The 18,898-nt window shown below is 39.2% G+C and overlaps 1 protein-coding gene across 2 annotated transcripts in view; it reads right to left on the reverse strand.

Moving 5' to 3' along the window:
• Positions 1-18,898, reverse strand: part of BDP1 (B double prime 1, subunit of RNA polymerase III transcription initiation factor IIIB) — a 118,156-nt gene that overhangs the window by 22,676 nt on the left and 76,582 nt on the right. For both annotated transcript variants that reach the window (XM_011959299.1, XM_011959298.1), the window contains exons 26-32: positions 13,805-13,927; positions 6,144-6,180; positions 5,569-5,661; positions 3,184-3,412; positions 2,599-2,759; positions 459-609; positions 61-241 (exon numbers count right to left, since the gene is read on the reverse strand). In XM_011959299.1, the coding sequence (XP_011814689.1) occupies positions 61-241; positions 459-609; positions 2,599-2,759; positions 3,184-3,412; positions 5,569-5,661; positions 6,144-6,180; positions 13,805-13,927 (975 nt within the window). The remainder of the gene's footprint in view (positions 1-60; positions 242-458; positions 610-2,598; positions 2,760-3,183; positions 3,413-5,568; positions 5,662-6,143; positions 6,181-13,804; positions 13,928-18,898) is intronic.

The following is an 18,898-nucleotide window of genomic DNA, read 5'->3' on the forward strand; positions in this document are numbered from 1 at the left end:
TTTTTTTTTTAATGGAGGGAAACACCTTGTTATCCCTTATTATATTGTACATTCTTTTACCTCTGGCACAGGAAGTGTAAGCACACTGTCTCCTTTAGAGTCTTTTATCTGGGCCTCTTCAACAGAATTTTCACCAAGACCCCTATCCAAACCAAGTGTGCAGGGCCCTGTCTCAGAGGAAGCAACTGGAGCAACTGACAACATGTGAACCTCCTGAGAGCTCTCTTCTTGATTTTCATTTCTGAAAGAGAGTTTAGTAGGCATATCATTTGAAATCGGGCAAATCATGGAATTATTTTTAGAGCTAGGTGTGTAAAAGATCATCTAATTCAATGGTTTTCGAACTTTTAAAACATATTTAATGCAACAGAACTTCTTTTTCAAATTCTTAGAGTCACAACTTAAGGCTATCGCTGAAACAATATAAACTGAATCTCAGAATCCCTTCCCTCTTTTACCTTTCAGTTAGGTTTACTTCTGGAGAAATACTGGTCCCTTTGATACCATGTACACATGCCAATTTGCTCTGATCCTTATTCTCTGCTGTTGTAACTGGTCCGAGGTTTTTATCTTCCAATTCTGTTGCTTTGGAAGCATTTTTCTCTGTTTCTTAAACAAAAAGCACACTTACAATACAGACCAAAATAATACAGCTAAAATCCCTCTATTAGAAACATATACCCTCTTAAAAGGAAGATCCCTATACTGTGACTCTTCCAAACTTCTCTCATTCCACAAATCAGACTTATACACACGGCAGGAAGTGCTGGCTAACAGATTTTTGAACAGTAAAACAGATGATTAACAAATCCTGTTCTGCAAATATTTCATTCCTGGCTGCCACGATAATTGTATCTTCACTTTATAGTACTAGCATCAATAATTAGAAACTCAACATACAAAAGAGACTTAGAAGTGGGTACACGGAGGTTTGGCTAGTTCCACTTTAGAGGAAGTCTTTGGGAAGGAGCTGCACTGCAAAGAATAGCATCACAAATGGGGAAAAAGAGATTTCTATATAGAAGAGGTAATTTGAGCCTGCATGTCGGGAGAGGTTTTAGAAAAGGTGACCTCTCATGGTTCTCCTGTATTTTTCATCATGTTTAGTGCAATACTGTGAGTAACACCATGGGACCCATACAAAGTGCCATGAATGATGCTGGAAGCACTCCCAAGAAGCAGAGGAAAGTCCTAACATTAAGAAAAAGCTGAATTGCTTGGTACGTATTACAGATTGACACCTGTAGTTGGGGTTGCCCACCATTTCAGACAGATGTTTCATCTTGTAAACAGTTGACATAAACTTTTGGTACTGATAAATACAATGCAGTACTGAAGACGTATTTTCTCTTCCTTATAATTTTCTTCCTTTTATTTTTCTTTAAGACAGGGTCTTGCTCTGTCGCCCAGGCTAGAGTGCAGTGGCAATATCACAATTTACAGCAGCCCTGATGTCTGTGAGTAGCTGGGACCACAGGTGTGTGCTACCACATCTGGCTAACCTCTTAAAATTATTTTGTAGAGACAAGGTCTCCCTATATTGCCCAAGCTGGTCTCAAAACTCCTGTGCTCACGTGATCTTCCTGCCTCTGCCTCCCAAAGGGCTAGCATTTCAGGTATGCACCACCACCGTGTCTAGTCTGATTTTCCTTTTTCTTTTTTTGAGACGGAGTCTCACTCTGCTGCCCAGGCCAGAGTACACTGGCATGATCACAGTTCACTGCAACCTCAACCTCCCCGGGCTCAGGTGATACTCCCACCTCAGCCTCCTGAGTAGCTAGGACTACAGGCATGCACCACCATGCCTGGCTAATTTTTGTACTTTTGTAGAGATGGGGTTCTGCCTTGTTGCCCAACCCCATCTGGTTTCAAGTGAGCTGCCTGCCCTGGCCTCCCAAAGTGCTGGGATTACAGGTGTGAGCCACTGTGCCCAGCCCCAGTCTGACTTTCTTAATAACATTTTCATTTCTCTATGGCTCAAGGACATCAGTTGAAAAAACAGAAAAAGAAAATTTTTTTAAAAAATTTTCTCCAGCCTATTTTATCATAAGAATACAGTATATAACACATCTAAAATGCAAAATATGTGTTAATTAACTATCTTATCAACCAGGCTTCTGGTCAACAGTAAGTCATTAGTAGGTAAGTTTTTGGGAGACAAAAGTTATACACGAATATATATGTTTTCAATTCATAAGAGACAGGGTCTCACTATGTTGTCCAGGCTGGCCTCCAACTCCTGGGCTCAAGCCTCCCAAAATGCTGGAACTACAGGTGTGAGCCACTGCACCCAGCCTATACACAAATTTCTGACTGACCAGGGAGGTCAGTGCCCCTAATTAAAGGGTCAACTATGGGAGAGAGAGAGAGAGAATAAAAAGACAAAAAATTGATCCCACAAATATAGCAAAATGGTATTAATTACTAAAACCAATTGGTAGATTTATGGATATTTATTTTATAGCTCATCTTACTCTTTAATTTGAAACTATTTTATTGTAAGTTAAAACAATTTAATGACCAAATATTTCTTTGAAATGTTAATGTAATTTATTGTGTCCAAATGATTTTGCAACATATTGAGAGAATAAAATTTACCTCTTTGAGTTTCCATTTCTTCCCCTTTGGTTACACACAAACTGGAAACTTCCCGATAATCATCAAACCTGTTGGTCCCTAAAGTCTTCTCAAGATTTGGCTTAGGCTTGGCAAGTCTACTTCTTATTCTCAAATTACTGGTCACTTTAGAAATTGTATTCCTAAAAAATAGAAGATAGAGAAATTTATGAATCACGTTAGATCTTACTCTCTCACATTAATACAGTCTGTCTAGCACTGATAGAGTGAACAACCTGTTAGGTGCCACATTGTCTACAAGTGTTCATTTCTTAATACTAAAATTACAAAGTAGTAACTTCACTAGAGGTCTTAAGAAGAGAATTCAGTCTGTATTTGTAAAACAGAGACATTTACATAAATCTATTTCATTAAAGCTTCAAAGATATACAACATTTACTACTATAATTTAAATATGCAAACCATTAACCTAAAATCAAAATCAGTCCATCTTTAAAGGGTAAGAAATTAGCATTGCCTACTTTACATTTATAAGCATTACTCAAAGCTATTAACTAATTTGATGGTGGTTTTAGTAATATTTATTAATTGAATACTAAAATAAACCTGGTTGGTATAGCATTCTCCTTTACTTTCTCCATTAAACTTATTTCTTCTCTGGAACTTTGCTCCTCCGATACAATCTTGTTTTCTTCAAATGATGCAGGAGATGTAGTAATGACAGGTGAAGAAAGCTCCTGACATTCATGAACAATTTTGTGATTTACATTATCTAGGCTAAAAGGAATATGGCTTTTATCCTTTGAATGTACATGAGGAAGTATACATACCCCTACTGAAGAAAAAAAACAAAAAAAAAAAATTAAAATGGACCAAATTAGATGCTCAACATAAATTCTTCAACATTTAGTAACTGTAAAATCCTGTATTATTAAAGTTTGCTTCATTTGTGCGGCAGCAGTAGAAAAAGATTTAAAAAATAAAGTTTGCTCTTGTTGGCTGTAAATTTAAATTTAAGATCTCCCTATTTCATGCCAGGGATTTGACCTATTGTGAGCTTAATAATCCTTATAGACTGAAATTTTATGCAATTATTAGTAAAAATGAGTCCTTTTGTTATTTTGAGTAATTATACAATCTCAGATGGATTTCAAGACAGACAGCACTGCCAGCATTTAAGATTTTTAAAACCTTTATGTTCTATATGTACTTTATATTCTATATGTTTTTGACAGGCTCTACTGCAATACTCTGCCACTAAGAAAGGAGCCCTATACAGAACACAAACCAGAGACTTTCCTGATAAATATATGGTTCCGAGCCTAAAAGTCTAATACGTTTTTATCTATCTATTTTGGAGACAGGGTCTCACTTTGTCACCCAGCCTGGAGTGCAGTGGCACGATCTCAGCTCACTGCAGTCTTGACCTCCTGAGCTCAAGCGATCCTCCCACCTCAGCTTCACAAGCAGCTAGGACTACAGGCATACACCACCATGTCTGTCTAATTTTTTGTATTTTTTATAGAGACGGAGTTCCACGATGTTGCCCAGGCTGGTCTTGAACTCCTGAAGTCAAGCATTCCCCAGCCTTGGCCTCCCAAAGTGCTGGGATTATAGGCTTGAGCTGCCACATCTGGCCCAAAAGTCTAATACTTAAAATGAATGGAGGCTAGCGTGGTGGCTCATGCCTGTAATCCCAGCACTTTGGGAGGCCAAGGCCGATGGATCACCTGAGGTCAGGAGTTCGAGACTAGCCTGGCCAAGACGGTGAAACCCCAACTCCACTAAAAACACAAAAATTAGCTGGGCGTGGTGGCAGGTGCCTGTAATCCCAACTACTCAAGAAGCTGAGGCAGGAGAATTGCTTGAACCTGGGGGGCAGAGGTTGCAGTGAGCCGGAATTGCGCCACTGCACTCCAGCCTGGGTCACAAGAGTGAAACTCTGCTTCAAATAAATAAATAAATAAAGATGAATGGTAGGCTACTCAAAATCAAACTCCGTCTCAAATAAATAAATAAGTATATAAAATGAACGGTAGACTACTCATAACCAGGCAAAATAATTATCAGGAATAGTATAATTACTCATTTCATGCACTTAAAAGCTAGTTAGATAGTAAAGATTTATCGCCTGTCTGTGATTTCCATCTAATAAATTAAAAATCTTGGTTGATAAATCTTTTGGCTCTGTCCAAACTGAGAACAGTTTAAACTAAATTATTTCAATGAGTGCTATTGTCTCTTTGTACGGTATTTGTCATCTAATTGTGAATACCATCCCAAGCAGCAACTCCTTGGCTAAAGACACATGTATAAAGTGACCAGTGATCAATGAGCTCAGTTAACCAATGACATTCATGATGGTAATGGTAGTATTCACTAGAGCAACTATTCCATGAATACGAATGATTCTTTTATTTATTTATTTATTTATTTATTTATTTTTTATTTTATTTTATTTTTTTTTGAGACACAGTCTCACTCTGTTGCCCAGGCTGGAGTGCAGTGGTGCAATCTCGGCTCACTGCAAGCTCCAGTTCCCAGGTTCCAGGTTCACACCATTCTCCTGCCTCAGCCTCCCAAGTAGCTGGGACTACAGGCGTCCGCCACCATGACCGGCTAATTTTTTGTATTTTTAGTAGAGATGGGGTTTCACCGTGTTAGCCAGGATGGTCTCGATTTCCTGACCTCCTGATCCGCCTGCCTCGGCCTCCCAAAGTGCTGGGATTACAGGTGTGAGCCACCATGCCTGGCCTGAATACAAATTATTCTTAAAAAACCAAGTGTACGATCTTGAATTAGCTGTCACGACACCTAAACGGTAGTAAAATACTGGATGGATCAATACATACATATCACATTTTATGGAAGAACAACAAAATGGAGACAAATTCAAATGTAAAAGAGTTATTACTCAAATGTGGGTATAACTTCTTAAAAGTTAGGTTTTAAAAGTCTCTATTTTTGGTAGGACTTAGCTTTCATTCTTACCATCACCCTGTTCAGTACTGATCTCTGACTGCAATACTAGATCTCCCATTGTAAGTAAAGTTATTGCAGCTTCAGTGCTTCCATCATTGGTACCTTGTGAGGAAATATATCAACATTAAAACAAGAGAATGAATCCAGAAATCTGTTCACTTAAAAAATATTTTTAATTGAGGTGTTTATCTCCTAGTAGCAGATTCCAATATCCTCTGAACCATTAATCCCGTACTAGGGTAGTCTTTTGTTCAGGTTATATGTTACAAATAAATAAATCATCACTGTTGGTTTTGACTCACTGACCATGCCTCCCTCCCATTAAATAATATATTCAAGGAAAATGCTCTCCCATTCATACAGATCCAGAGGAAATGCTCAAATATTTCTTAAACATTTAACTTTTAATTCACCTTCTAAAATAACATTCCAAGAATCCACATTTCTCACAGAGATAACATATTCAATAGCTGAATCTTTTTGTTAAACTCTCCAGCAAAATGATTCATTTATTGTCCCCACTATTAAATCATTGTACTAGTGTTAATCAAGGTAGTCTTAGCAGTTTCCTTGATAACAGTTACCTGGTTCATCTTGGATATGTTCACCTGTGGTCATTTCCTAAAAACGAAAAAAATAAGTAATATCTTAAATATTTCTCCAAACATGTTCTGTTTCTCAACATGCACTACATTTTTAGAGGTCTTTCCATACTTTGAGTTACAACAGCGTAAACTGGTTTGTCTTAATTCACAAAATTTCACCAGCAAGAACAGAAATAATTTAAAGGCAAAATTCTTGTGTCTCTTGCTCCTGATTTTATCTTTATATTGTATTACGTGCAAATTTTAACTCTTATCATATTGTTATGTACGTCTACCATTCTTACTTTACTTCTTCATTTTCATAATCCTTCAACTCTAGTCACATCTGCTGCCAATTTTTACCAATGGCAACCAAGGCCTAAAAGGTATTGCAAAAATTTTATAATCCTACGTAGCTTAAAACTTAAACGCATTTTAATAAATTAAGAAGTTACAGACCCAATGTCCAGAGCGACAGCTTGAGAAGCTTCACTGACCCACTCCTCAGTGAAACCGATTTTAAAAACAAAACATTTAACAGCCTCTGAAAATGATCCTAGCGACAAAAAGCAAACGAAGAAATATCTGTTCAAGAAAATCTGAAAATTTGCTAACAAAGGTGAGAGTCTATGTGAACCAAAACTGCTCTCTCTCTCCTTCCTCCCAGCTCAGCATGGCAGACACTCCACCTCAAACTGCTGCACCCAAAAATACAAGGCCCCCGGTCCCCAAGGTCCCACCTGGAGAGCATTTTTCCCTAGGGGAGTAGGACTTCAGCTCCTGACATCACAAGAAAAGTACAGACCAATATTTATTGTGAACATGGACACAAAAATCACCAATAAAATACTAGCAAGCCAAATCCAACAATGTATAAAAATTAGACATTATGGCCCTAGAATATTTCCTGGAAAAGCAAGGTTGGTTTAACATCCAAAAATCAATACGATAAAAAATAAAATTCACATGATCATCTCCATAAATGCAGAAAAAGCATGACAAATTCCAACACCCTTTAATGAAAGAAACATTCAACAAACTAGGAATGGAAAGTAATTTCTTTAGCCTGGTAAAGGACATTTATGAAAAACCCATGGTAACATTACACTTAATGATAAGACAGGATAGGAGAAGTGGTAGCAGCCAGGCAGCCCAGCTTTGAGAAGGCTCTCAGCATGGTGCGGCTCACAGGCACCGACACGCACACTCCCGGCCGCAAGATGCCCAAGAGAAAGATCAGCTCAGCAGAAGAGCAGCGAAGGAAAGAGCCCAACATGAGATTGGTATGACTGTCAGCTACACCCGCTCCTGCATAAGTGGAAACAAAGCCAAAAAAGGCAGCAGGAAAGGATAAATTTCCAAACAAAAAGGTGCAAACAAGAGAAAAAAGGGGAACAAAGGGAAAACAGAACGAAGTGGCTAACCAAGAAATCACATTTACCTACAGAAAACAGAGAAACAAAAACCAAGGAAAGTCCAGCCTCTGATGAAGCCGGAGAGAAAAAGCCAAGTCTGATTAATATCATATACCATGTCTTACCAATAGTCCCTGTCTCCTTTCTTGTACATTCCAGAGGAATATTTTTATCAACTATTTCATAAATGCAAGTTTTTTAGTAACTCTAGAAACATTTTTAAGAAGAAGGGAATCCCACCACATCCCATTTTTTAAGTGTAGATGCTTTTAAGGGTAAAAATCATTTGCCAGTTGTTTATTTTTTGGTACAACCAGAAAACAGTGTGGGATATTGAATTATGGGAGGCTTTGACTGTCTTAGGTATCAGCTTACCCTTCCACCATATTAACTGGCGATATGGAGTCACAGTCCTGCATCTGATGTCTTGAAATTTTTTAGTTACTTTTATTCCCATGGTTTGGTTCTGGTTCTTTAGCTTGTTTGTTTTTTTTTTGAGACACAGTCTTGCTCTGTTGCCTAGGCTAGAGTGCAATGACGCAATCTCCACTCACTGAAACCTTCTTCTCCTGGGTTCAAGCGATTCTCCTGCCTCAGCCTCCCAAGTAGCTGGGATTACAGGCATGCGCCACCATGCCCGGCTGATGTTTTGTATTTTTAGTAGAGATGGGGTTTCACCATATTGGCCAGGTTGGTCTCAAACTCCTGACTTCATGATCTGCCCACCTCGGCCTCCCAAAGTGCTGCGATTACAGGCGTGAGTCAATGCGCCCGACCTGGTTCTGTTTTGTTTGAGACAGAGTCTTGCTCTGATGCCCAGACTGGGGTGCAGTGGTGGCGACAACAGCTCACTGCAACCTCACCCTCCTGGGCCCAGGCGATCCTCCTGCATCAGCCTCCAGAGTAGCCGGGACCAGAGGCTCATGCCACCATGCCTGGCCAACTTTTAAAAAACGTATTTGTAGAGACAGGGTCTCCCTCTGTTGCCCAGACTGACCTTGAACTACCATGCGATCCTCCCACCTTCCAAATTACTGGGATTACAGGCATGAGCCATCGCACCTGGGCCGCATGTTGTTTTTTAGTAGAACTGCTTCCTAAAGAAAACCATTCCTTGATCATGGCTGTAATCCCAGTAATTTGGAATCCCTGTCAGAATTGTGTGCACTCTATAATTCTTTGGTTGTAGTAGTCCTGTTTTCCTAATAACTTTGTTAATGTGCTGTGAAAGACTGAAAATTTAAGTATGTAGTATATATGCTATTTAATTGCAAATTGTGGAAGTATGTAACAGTTTATCAACATGTAAGGATACTAGCACTTGACAGCCTTTTAATGAAAACTTGCCTCCAAATTTTAAGCTGGAAAGTCACTGGAGTAACTTTTAAAAATAATTACAATACATGGCTTTTTAGATTTTCAGTATAAATGTGAAGAATTGTGTACTGATCCTTAACACAACCAACAAAATCTCAATTATGAAAAGATAAATGATGAAAGACTGGATACTTCCCCCTAAGATCAGGAATAAGACCAAAATGCCCACTCTCGCTTCTATTAAACATTGAACTATAGGTTCCAGCCAGGGCAATTAGGCAAGAAAAAGAAATAAAAGGCATTCAGGTAAGAAAGTATCAAAGGTTGAATTGTGTCCCCTAGAAAGATATGTCAAAGTCTTAATCCCAAATAATGTGAACATGACATTATTTAAAAATAGGGTATTTATAGATATAATCAAATTTAGATGAGGTCATATTGGATCAGAGTTGGTCCTAATCCAATATGACTGGGGTCCTTTCCTTATAAGATGAGAGGATACACATACAGAAAGGGAAAACGCCATGTGGTAATGGAGGCAGAGGGTGGAAGTATGCTGCTGCACGCTGGGAAATGATAAGGAAAGCTGGCTACCACCAGAAGGGAGGGGAAAGGCATGGGATGGTTCTTCCTCAGAGCCTCCAGAAGGAACCAACATTGGTGACACCTTGATTTTAGACTTCTAGACTCTAAAGCTGCGAGAGAATAAATTTGTTTTGTTTTGTTTTGTTTTTCTCATCTCCTTAAGTGCCTAGAGAATTTTTTTGTGGGTAAAAGCTACCAACTTTGTAGTTCAAAGAGTACCCGACTTAAATTTTTTTATTTTAGGCCGGGCACAGTGGCTCACACCTGTAATCTCAGCATTTTGGGAGGCCAAGGTGGGAAGATCACCTGAGGTCAGAAGTTCGAGACCAGCCTGACCAACATGGTGAAACCTCATCTCTACTACAAATACAAAAATTAGCTGGGTGTGGTGTTGGGCGCTTGTAATCCCAGCTACTCTGGAGGCTGAGGCAGGAGAATCACTTGAAACTGGGAGGCGGAGGGTGTAGTGAGTCTCCGAGATGGCACCACTGCACTCCAGCCTGGGCAACAGAGTGAGACTCTGTCTTTAAAAAAAAAAAAATATATATATATATATATATATAGTTACTTTATGATAGATTTATCAGGATGTAATCTCCTCATAAGTTGAGGAGCATCTGTACTTTGTTACAGTGATCCTAGGAAACTAATACAGAAAGAAGTAAAACTATCTTTATTTGCAGATGACATGATTTGACATATAGAAAATCCTAAGAAATCTACCAAAGAAGTTGCAGGATATAAAGCTAATATACAAAAATCATTTTTATTTCTACACACTTGCAACGAACAATCCAAAAACGAAATTAAGAAAACAATCCCAGGCTGGGCACAGCGGTTTACGCCTGTAATCCCAACACTTTGGGAGGCCGGGGTGGGTGGATCACCTGAGATCAGGAGTTTGAGACCAGCCTGACCAACATGGAGAAACCCCATCTCTACTAAAAATACAAAATTAGCAGGGTGTGGTGGCATATGCCTGTAATCCCAGCTACTCGGGAGGCTGTGGCAGGAGAGTCTCTTGAACCAGGGAGGCAGAGGTTGTGGAAAGCCAAGATGGCACCACTGCACTCCAGCCTGGGCAACAAGAGGGAAACTCCATCTCCAAAAAAACCCAAAGAAAACAATCCCATTCACAATAGTGACAAAAATAACATACTTGGAAATAAATTTAACAAACAAGTGCAAACTTTATATGCTAAAAACTACAAAACATTGTTGAAAGTAAAAGATCTAAATCAGCCAAGTGTGGTGGCTCACACATATGAGTACTTTGGAAGGCCAAAGCAAGCAAATCACTTGAGGCCAGGGAACTAGTCTCGCTAATATAGTGAAACCCCATTTCTAATAAAAATACAAAAAAATAGTTGGGTGTAGTGGCACATGCCTGTAATCTCAGCTACTACTCAGGAGGCTGAGGCAAGAATTGCTTGAACCCAGGAGGTGGAGGTTACAGTGAGCTGAGATTGCACCACTGCATTCCAGCCTGGGTGACAGAGCAAGACTCTGTCTTAAAATTAAAAATTAAAAAAAAAAAAAAGTAAATTTAAGATTTAAATAAATGGGAAAAGATCTCATATTCCTGGACCAAGAATCTCAACACTGTTAAGATTGCATTACCCCTTAAACTGATCTCCAGATGCAATACAATCCCACTAAGATTCCTAGCTGACCTCTTTGCAGAAACTGACAAGTTGATTTTAAAATTCATATGGGGCAAAATTCATATGGGACCAAGGATAGTGGCTCATGTCTGAAATTTCAGCACTTAGGGAAGCTGAGATAGGAGAATCACTTGAGGCCAGGAGTTTGAAACCTGCCTGGGCAACACTGTAGGGCCCTGTCTGTACCAAAAAAATGTAACATAATAAAAATAAAATACATATGGAATTGAAAGGGACCCACAATAGCCAAAACCATTCCAAAAAACAATAAAGTAAAACTCACACTTCCCAATTCAAAAACTTACTACAAAGCGGCCAGGCACAGTGGCTCATGCCTGTAATCCCAGCACTTTGGGAGGCCGAGGCAGGCAGATCACAAGGTCAGGAGATCGAGACCATCCTGGCTAACACAGTGAAATCCTGTCTCTACTAAAAAAAGAAAAATACTAGCTGGGCATGGTGGTGGGCGCCTGTATCCCCAGCTACTTGGGATGCTGAGGCAGGAGAATGGCGTGAACCCAGGAGGCGGAGCTTGCAGTGAGCTGAGATCGCGCCACCTGGAGTGCATCCAGCCTGGGCGACAGACCAGACTCCGTCTCAACACCAAAAAAACAAACAAACAAAAAAACTTACTACAAAGTAACAGTGATCAATATAGCATCACTAGCATAAGAATAGACATATAGATCTATGCAACAGAATTCAGAATTCAGAAATAAACCCATACAGCTATGGTCAGCTGGTTTTTGATAGGAGTGTCAAGACTACTCAATGGGGAAAGAACAGTCTTTTCGAATAAATGGTGATACGACAAATGGATAGCCACATGCAAAAGAAATAAGTTGGATAATGAGGTTATCCATGTACAAAAATTAACTCAACATGGATCAAAGACTTAAATGTAAAAGCAAATATCTCTTTTAGAAGAAAAATGGGTAAATCTTCATGACCTTTGGTTTGACAAAGGACTCAGATCTGACAACAGAAGCATGAGCAACGAAAGAAAAAATAGATTAATTGAACATCAAAATTTAAAACTTTTTGCTTTAAAGGAAATCATCAAGAAAGTGAAAAGACAACCCACAGTAAGGGAGGAAATATTTGCAAATCATACCTGATAAGGGGCTTTTATCTAGAATATATAAAGACTCCTTACAACTCAATAATAAAGAGACAAATAGCACAATAAAAGAAAAACGGACAAAATATTTGAACACACATTTCTCAAAGATGATACACAAATGGCCAATAGGAACATAAAATGTGCCTGACATCATTAGTCACCCAGGAAATACAAACCAAAACCACAATGAGACACCACTTCACACTCACTAGGACAGCTAGATCCAAAAAGTCAAGCCAGGCACAGTGGCTAATGCCTGTAATCCCAACACTTTGGAAGGCTGAGGGAAAAGTATCACTTGAGGACAGGAGTATGAGACCAGCCTGAGTAACACAGCAAGACCCCACCTCTACCAAAAAAAAAAAAATTAGCTGGGCATAGTGGCACACACCTGTAGTCACAGCTACTTAGAATGCTCAGTGGAAAGGATCATTTACACTCAGAAGGTCAAGGCTGTAGTGTGCTACAATTGTGTTACTGCACTCTAGTTTGAGTGACAATGCAAGTCCATCTTAAAAGAAAAAAAAAAGAACAAAAAAAACCAAAAAGTGAAATAACAAGTGCTGGCAAGGACATGGAAGAACAGAAACCCTCATAAACTGCTGGTGGGAATGTAAAATGGTATTGTTACTTTGGAAAACAGTGTGGCAGTTCCTCAAATGATGAAACATTGAGTTACCATATGACCCAGCAATTACATTTCTAGAAATGTACCCAAGAGAAATAAAAACATGTATCTACACAAACACTTGTACGTGACTGTTTACAGCAGCATTAAGTATAACAGACAAAAAATAAAAATAATCCAAATGTTCATGAATGGATGAATGGATAAACAAAATGTACCATATCCATATGGAATATTATTAGGCTACAAAAAGTAAGGAAGTATCACTACATGCTGCAATGTAGATGAACAGTAAAAATGTTACATTAAGTGAAAGAAGTCAGACACAAATGACCAGATTTTATAATTTCATGTCTAGAACAGGCAAATCTATAAAGACAAAAGACAAATTATTGGTTCCCTAGGCTGGGGAGGGTTGGGAGGAAATGAGGAGTGACTGCTAATAAGGTTTCTTTTTGAGGTAATGAAAATGTCCTAAAATTGACTGTGATAATGTTTGCACAATACTAGAAATCACTTACTTGTGCACTTTAAATAATGGGTAAATCATATGGTGTGTGAATTATATGTCAATAAAGCTGTTTTTAAAAAGTTACAATTTCAAGCCTCTACTTGCAAAGGCAAATAAACATCAATAATGGAAGAGTGCCAAATAAAATGCAACAAAATATATTTTAACTTGTTTATACTTAGTATAAATTTAATGCAACTGAATGTTAATGTAAAAGTCTATGAGGATATTAAGAGCTCTGCCCAAAAACAAACAAAATCAATGCTTTCACTAGTTTTTACTATTCAGACTAACAGCCCCTTACAAAGAGAAATTAGCTAAGAAGTGTTTGTAAACCTAAAGCTATCAAAATGAACCGCCAGTCTTTTCAAAGTAAACAAAGAATAAAAGGCCAAAACATATTAAAATGGATGCTTACAAATGATGATGCATTCAAATTTTCTTCTTGTTTCATTTCTTCAGTAGTCACATCTGTGTTAGGGAGCTCATGTTCAACAACAGCTATGCATCCTACATCTGGGACATTCACAGTTATTTCAAGCTGTCAAAATAAAGTTTTATCATTTCATTTTGGCATATTAAAAACAGCAAAACAAAACCTCATCTTCCACATCAATAAGTAAGATGAAATGCTAAAATAAAGAAATAATCCACATTCATACATAACTTAAAAAATGAAATGGAGTGGCCAGGCACAGTGGCTCACGCCTGTAATCCCAGTACTTTGGGAGGCCGAGGCGGGCGGATCACAAGGTCAGGAGATTGAGACCGTCCTGGCTAACATGGTGAAACGCCGTCTCTACTAAAAATACAAAAAATTAGCCGGGTATGGAGGTGGGCGCCTGTAGTCCCAGCTACTAGGGAGGCTGAGGCAGGAAAATGGCGTGAACCCAGGAGGCAGAGCTTGCAGTGAGCCAAGATCGTGCCACTGCACTCTAGCCTGGGAGACAGAGCAAGACTCTGACTCACAAAAAAAAAAAAAAAAAAAAAAGAAATGGAGTAATTATTTTATTGACTGACAGCAACTTTGCAAAAGTAAAACATTTAAATTTTTTGAAGGGGCTGTGACTATTACAACCAGTAAGCAAACTTTCTAAGACGCATCTTCTTAGTGCCTGGCATTTCATTTTCCATTTTCTTCACTTTCTCTTTACTTTCCCCTAATTTCTCTGTTCAGTCTGTTAACATTTAGAGAGTGTTCAGTCTGTTAACATTTATAGAGGGCTAGGGATACAGGGATATAAAGTCAAATGAGACAAGTTTGGTCCCTATCCTCAGTGAACTCACAATCCAACAGAAAAGTAGACATGTAATCAACTAATTATATACTGACATAAATGCTATCTACAATGAGTTGAAAGCCTTTAAAAATATTTATCCAACCGGGCACAGTGGCTCATGCCTGTAATCCCAGCACTTTGGGAGGCCGAGGCAGGTGGATCACCTGAGGTCAGGAGTTCAAGACCAGCCTGGCCAATACAGTGATGCCCCATCTCCAATAAAAATACAAAAATTAGCCAGGCATGGTGGTGCCTGCCTGTAGTCCTAGCTACTGGGGAGGCTGAGGCAGGAGAATCACTTGAACCCAGGAGGTGGAGGCTGCAGTGAGCCGAGATTGTGCTGCTGCACCCCAGCCCGGGCAACAGAGTAACACTTAGTTCTCAAAAATAAATAAATATATAAATAAAATATTTATCATACCACTGCCCCCACCCCAACTCCCTTCCTCCAAAACCCCAAAGCCTGCATGATTCTTGATACCCAGGGCAACAGCCATGTAAAATAAGAAGTTCACTCACATTTACTCTCTATTTCTGAGTCCTATTACTTAAAGAGCCCTGTAATCTGAGCACTAAAAAAGTATTTACCTACTAGAATATATACAATACAGTCTGGTTCTTATTATCTTTTTTGTTTTTCTTTTGTTATTCTGAGGCAGGGTCTCACTCATGTCACCCCAGCTGCGGTGGTGCGATGAGAGCCACTACACCCGGGCCTATTCTCTTATTAACAGAAAAAAGAGTGTAAAATATTGTATGGCTGAGTAGAAACTGAGTAAAGAGTCAAGTCTGAGAATCTGCCTTCATAACATATGTTATTTTTTTTTTTTGAGACTAGGTCTCACTCTATCGCCCAAGCTGGGATGCAGCGGCACTATCAGGGCTCACTACAGCCTCAACCTCTCAGGCTCAAGCAATCCTCCTGCCTCAGCCCCCCAAGTAGCTGGGACTACAGGCATGTGCCACTATGCCTAGCTAACTTTTGCATTTTTTGTAAAGATGAGGTTTCACCGTATTGCCTAGGCTGGTCTCAAACTCCTGCACTCAAGTGATCTGCCCACCTTGGCTTCCCAAAGTGCTGGGACTGTGGGCATGAGCCCCTGTGCCCCGACTTATCTGTTATAATTACATTTGTATGTACCACATCTGTTTCCTCAGATACAAAATTTAGAGAAAAATCTTTGACAATATCTGATAGGACTGGAATGAACTAAAAAATTCAAGTGAGCGCAGGGGTACATGCCTGTAGTTCTAGCTACTCAGAGGTTGAGGTGGGAGGGGCGCTTGAGCCCAGGAGTTTGAGGCCAGCCTGGACAATACCGCAAGATCTTGTCTCTAAAAAAATGAATTTAAAAACAATAGGCCGGGCACGGTAGCTCACGCCTGTAATCCCAGCATTTGGGAGGCTGAGGTGGGCAGATTGCTTGAGCTCAGGAGTTTGAGACCAGCCTAGGAAACATGGTGAAACCCCGTCTCTACTGAAAATACAAAAAAAAAAAAATTAGCCGGGTGTGGTGGTATGCACCTGTAGTCCCAGCTACTCAGGTGGCGAGGTGGGACGATTGCTTGAGCCTGGGAGGTGGAGGTTGTAGCAAGCTGAAATCATGCCACTGCACTTCAGCCTGGGCAATGGAATGAGATCCTGTCTCAAAAAAAATAAAAATAAAGAAAAGAAAAGAAAAATAAATAAATACAACAAAAAATGTTAAAGTTCAGGTGATTTCAGAAGAAAAAATTCTTCTTAAAGAGTTGGGACTGGATGGGAAAAGGGAATATTCTATAAAGTAAAAGTTGGTTTTTTAAGCATCATACAGTTTCGTTATTTTAAAAAAGACTTGTAATTCACGTAACAAACAATTCACCCACTTAAGGTGAATAATTCAACGTATTTTGGGATATTCATAGATATGTGCAATCATTATCACATTCAAATGTGGAACATTTTCATCACTTCAAAAATAAACCTTATACCCATTAGCTATCTCTCCCTTAACCTACCTCTCTTCCCCATCTCCCAATCCCTAAGCGACTACTAATCTACTTTCTGTCTCTGTAGATTTCCTTATTTTGGACATTTCATATGAATGGAATCACATAGTATGTGATACTTTGTAACTAGTTTCTTTCCCTTGGCAGAAGGTTCCCAAAATTCATCCATGTTGTGACACATATCAACACTTTATATCCCTTTAGGGCTGAAAAAAACGTTCCATTGTGTTTCAATGCTTTTGTTTCCTCCTGTTGTCCAGGCTACAATGCAGTGGCATGATTGTAGCTCACTGTAACCTCAAACTCCTGGACTCCAGCAATCCTCCCCACTCAGCCTTCTGAGTAGCTGGGATTATAAATATGCACCAACACACCTCGCTAATTTATTGACTGAATGCAGATACAGGGTCTTGCTATGTTGTATAGGCTGGTCTTGAACTTCTGGCCTCAACTGATCCTCCTATCACAGCCTCCCAAATCACTGGGATTACAGATGTAAGCCACCAACGCCTGGCCTTTCAATGCTTTTTCTTTCTTTTTTTTTTTTTTTTTAAAGACAGAGTTTCACTCTTTCACCCAGGCTGGAGTGCAGTGGTCCTATCTTGGCTCACCACAACCTTTGCCTTCTGGTTTCAAGCGATTCTCCTGCCTCAGCCTCCCGAGTAGCTGGGATTACGGGCGCCCACCACCACGGCTGGCTAATTTTTGTATTTTTAGTAAAGATGGGGTTTCACTATGTTGGCCAGGCTGGTCTCGAACTCCTGGCCTCGTGATCCGCCTGCCTCAACCTCCCAAAGTGCTAGGATTACAGGCGTGAGCCACCGTGCCCAGCCTCAATGCTTTTTAAAGAAAATTTTTTCTAACATATGTATTTTTTCTAACATATATATTTCCTTGTTTAGTAGGCTGGCCACAAGGAATAGAATTTAAGGAAAGCCTTGTTCAATTATTATGATTACTGCTATTTAAAAAGATAGCCTGTATTAATTCAGGGATACAGTCTGGAATCCAATTTTCAGAAGTTAATTACTGATCATAGTTTCACTAGCAATTTGGCTTCACTTAAAGAAAGAAAAATGCAAAATAGATAGCTAAATGAACTCTCATGCAGCATTAACCAGATGTCTTTCCACAAAATTACCCTTCCTTCTGCATTTTCTTGTTTCACATAATGCTTACATTCACTATCTTTACTTTGAATTGTAAGAAACAACCTCATTTTGCATCATTTAAATTAGCTTCAACCATTTTATTAGTTCATTTACTCTAAAACATTTACCAGTTTATTATTAACACTGAATAAAAGTAGGTTTTGACTTCCCTTCATATATGACTTTACAAATTCAGATAATCTGTTAATTCTTAATGGAATTACATTAACATTTAAAGTTTACTTTAATTATCTTAAACATTACTTGAATTGTTTAATGTTTCTTATTGCTTCTTTTATTGTTGCCACTATCTTAGTTAACTCTGATTCATTTCAAATGACTCAGAAATTATCATGAATGCTTACCCAAAACTGACTCAGGTAAGCTCCTCAGTAATCCAAAGAAGTGACTGAAAATTGAGGCAGAACAGAAAACTCTGAAGTTACAAAGTTGGAATGGCAGACTAAGAGGCAAAAGTGTAAGGAAGCTAAATACGTTCAATATGTTCCTCTAGTTCACAACCCTTAGGATGGTCACCATCAAAAGTTACAACATAGCTACTACTGGTACACTGTTGATAGGGAGGTAAAAAGATATAACCCTGTGAAAAACAGTATAAAGGTTGCTTGAAAAGTTAAGTATAGAATTAACATACGATCCAGGCCGGATGCAGTGGCTCACACCTGTAATCCCAGCACTTTGGGAGGCCCAGGCAGGTGGATCATTTGAGGTCAGGAGTTTGAGACCAGCCTGGCCAATACGGTGAAACCCCACCTCTACTAAAAATACAAAAAAATTAGCTGGATGTGGTGGCAGGCGCCTGTAATCCCAGCTACTTGGGAGGCTGAGGCAGGAGAATTGCTTGAACCTGGGAGATGGAGGTTACAGAGAGGCAAGATCGCGCCACCGTACTCTACTCCAGTCTAGTTGACAGAGACTCCATCTCCAAAAAAAAAAAAGAAGAATTAACATACAATCCAGCAATTCCACTTCTGGGTATATCCCCCAAAAAGTAAAAGCAGAGACTCAAAGAGGTATTTATACAACTATGTTCATACCAGCATTATTTCTAACAGCCAAAAGGTGGAAGCA

The sequence above is a fragment of the Colobus angolensis genome, unplaced genomic scaffold (genome assembly GCF_000951035.1).
Source record: "Colobus angolensis palliatus isolate OR3802 unplaced genomic scaffold, Cang.pa_1.0 Scaffold49, whole genome shotgun sequence".
Taxonomy (NCBI): Eukaryota; Metazoa; Chordata; class Mammalia; order Primates; family Cercopithecidae; genus Colobus; species Colobus angolensis.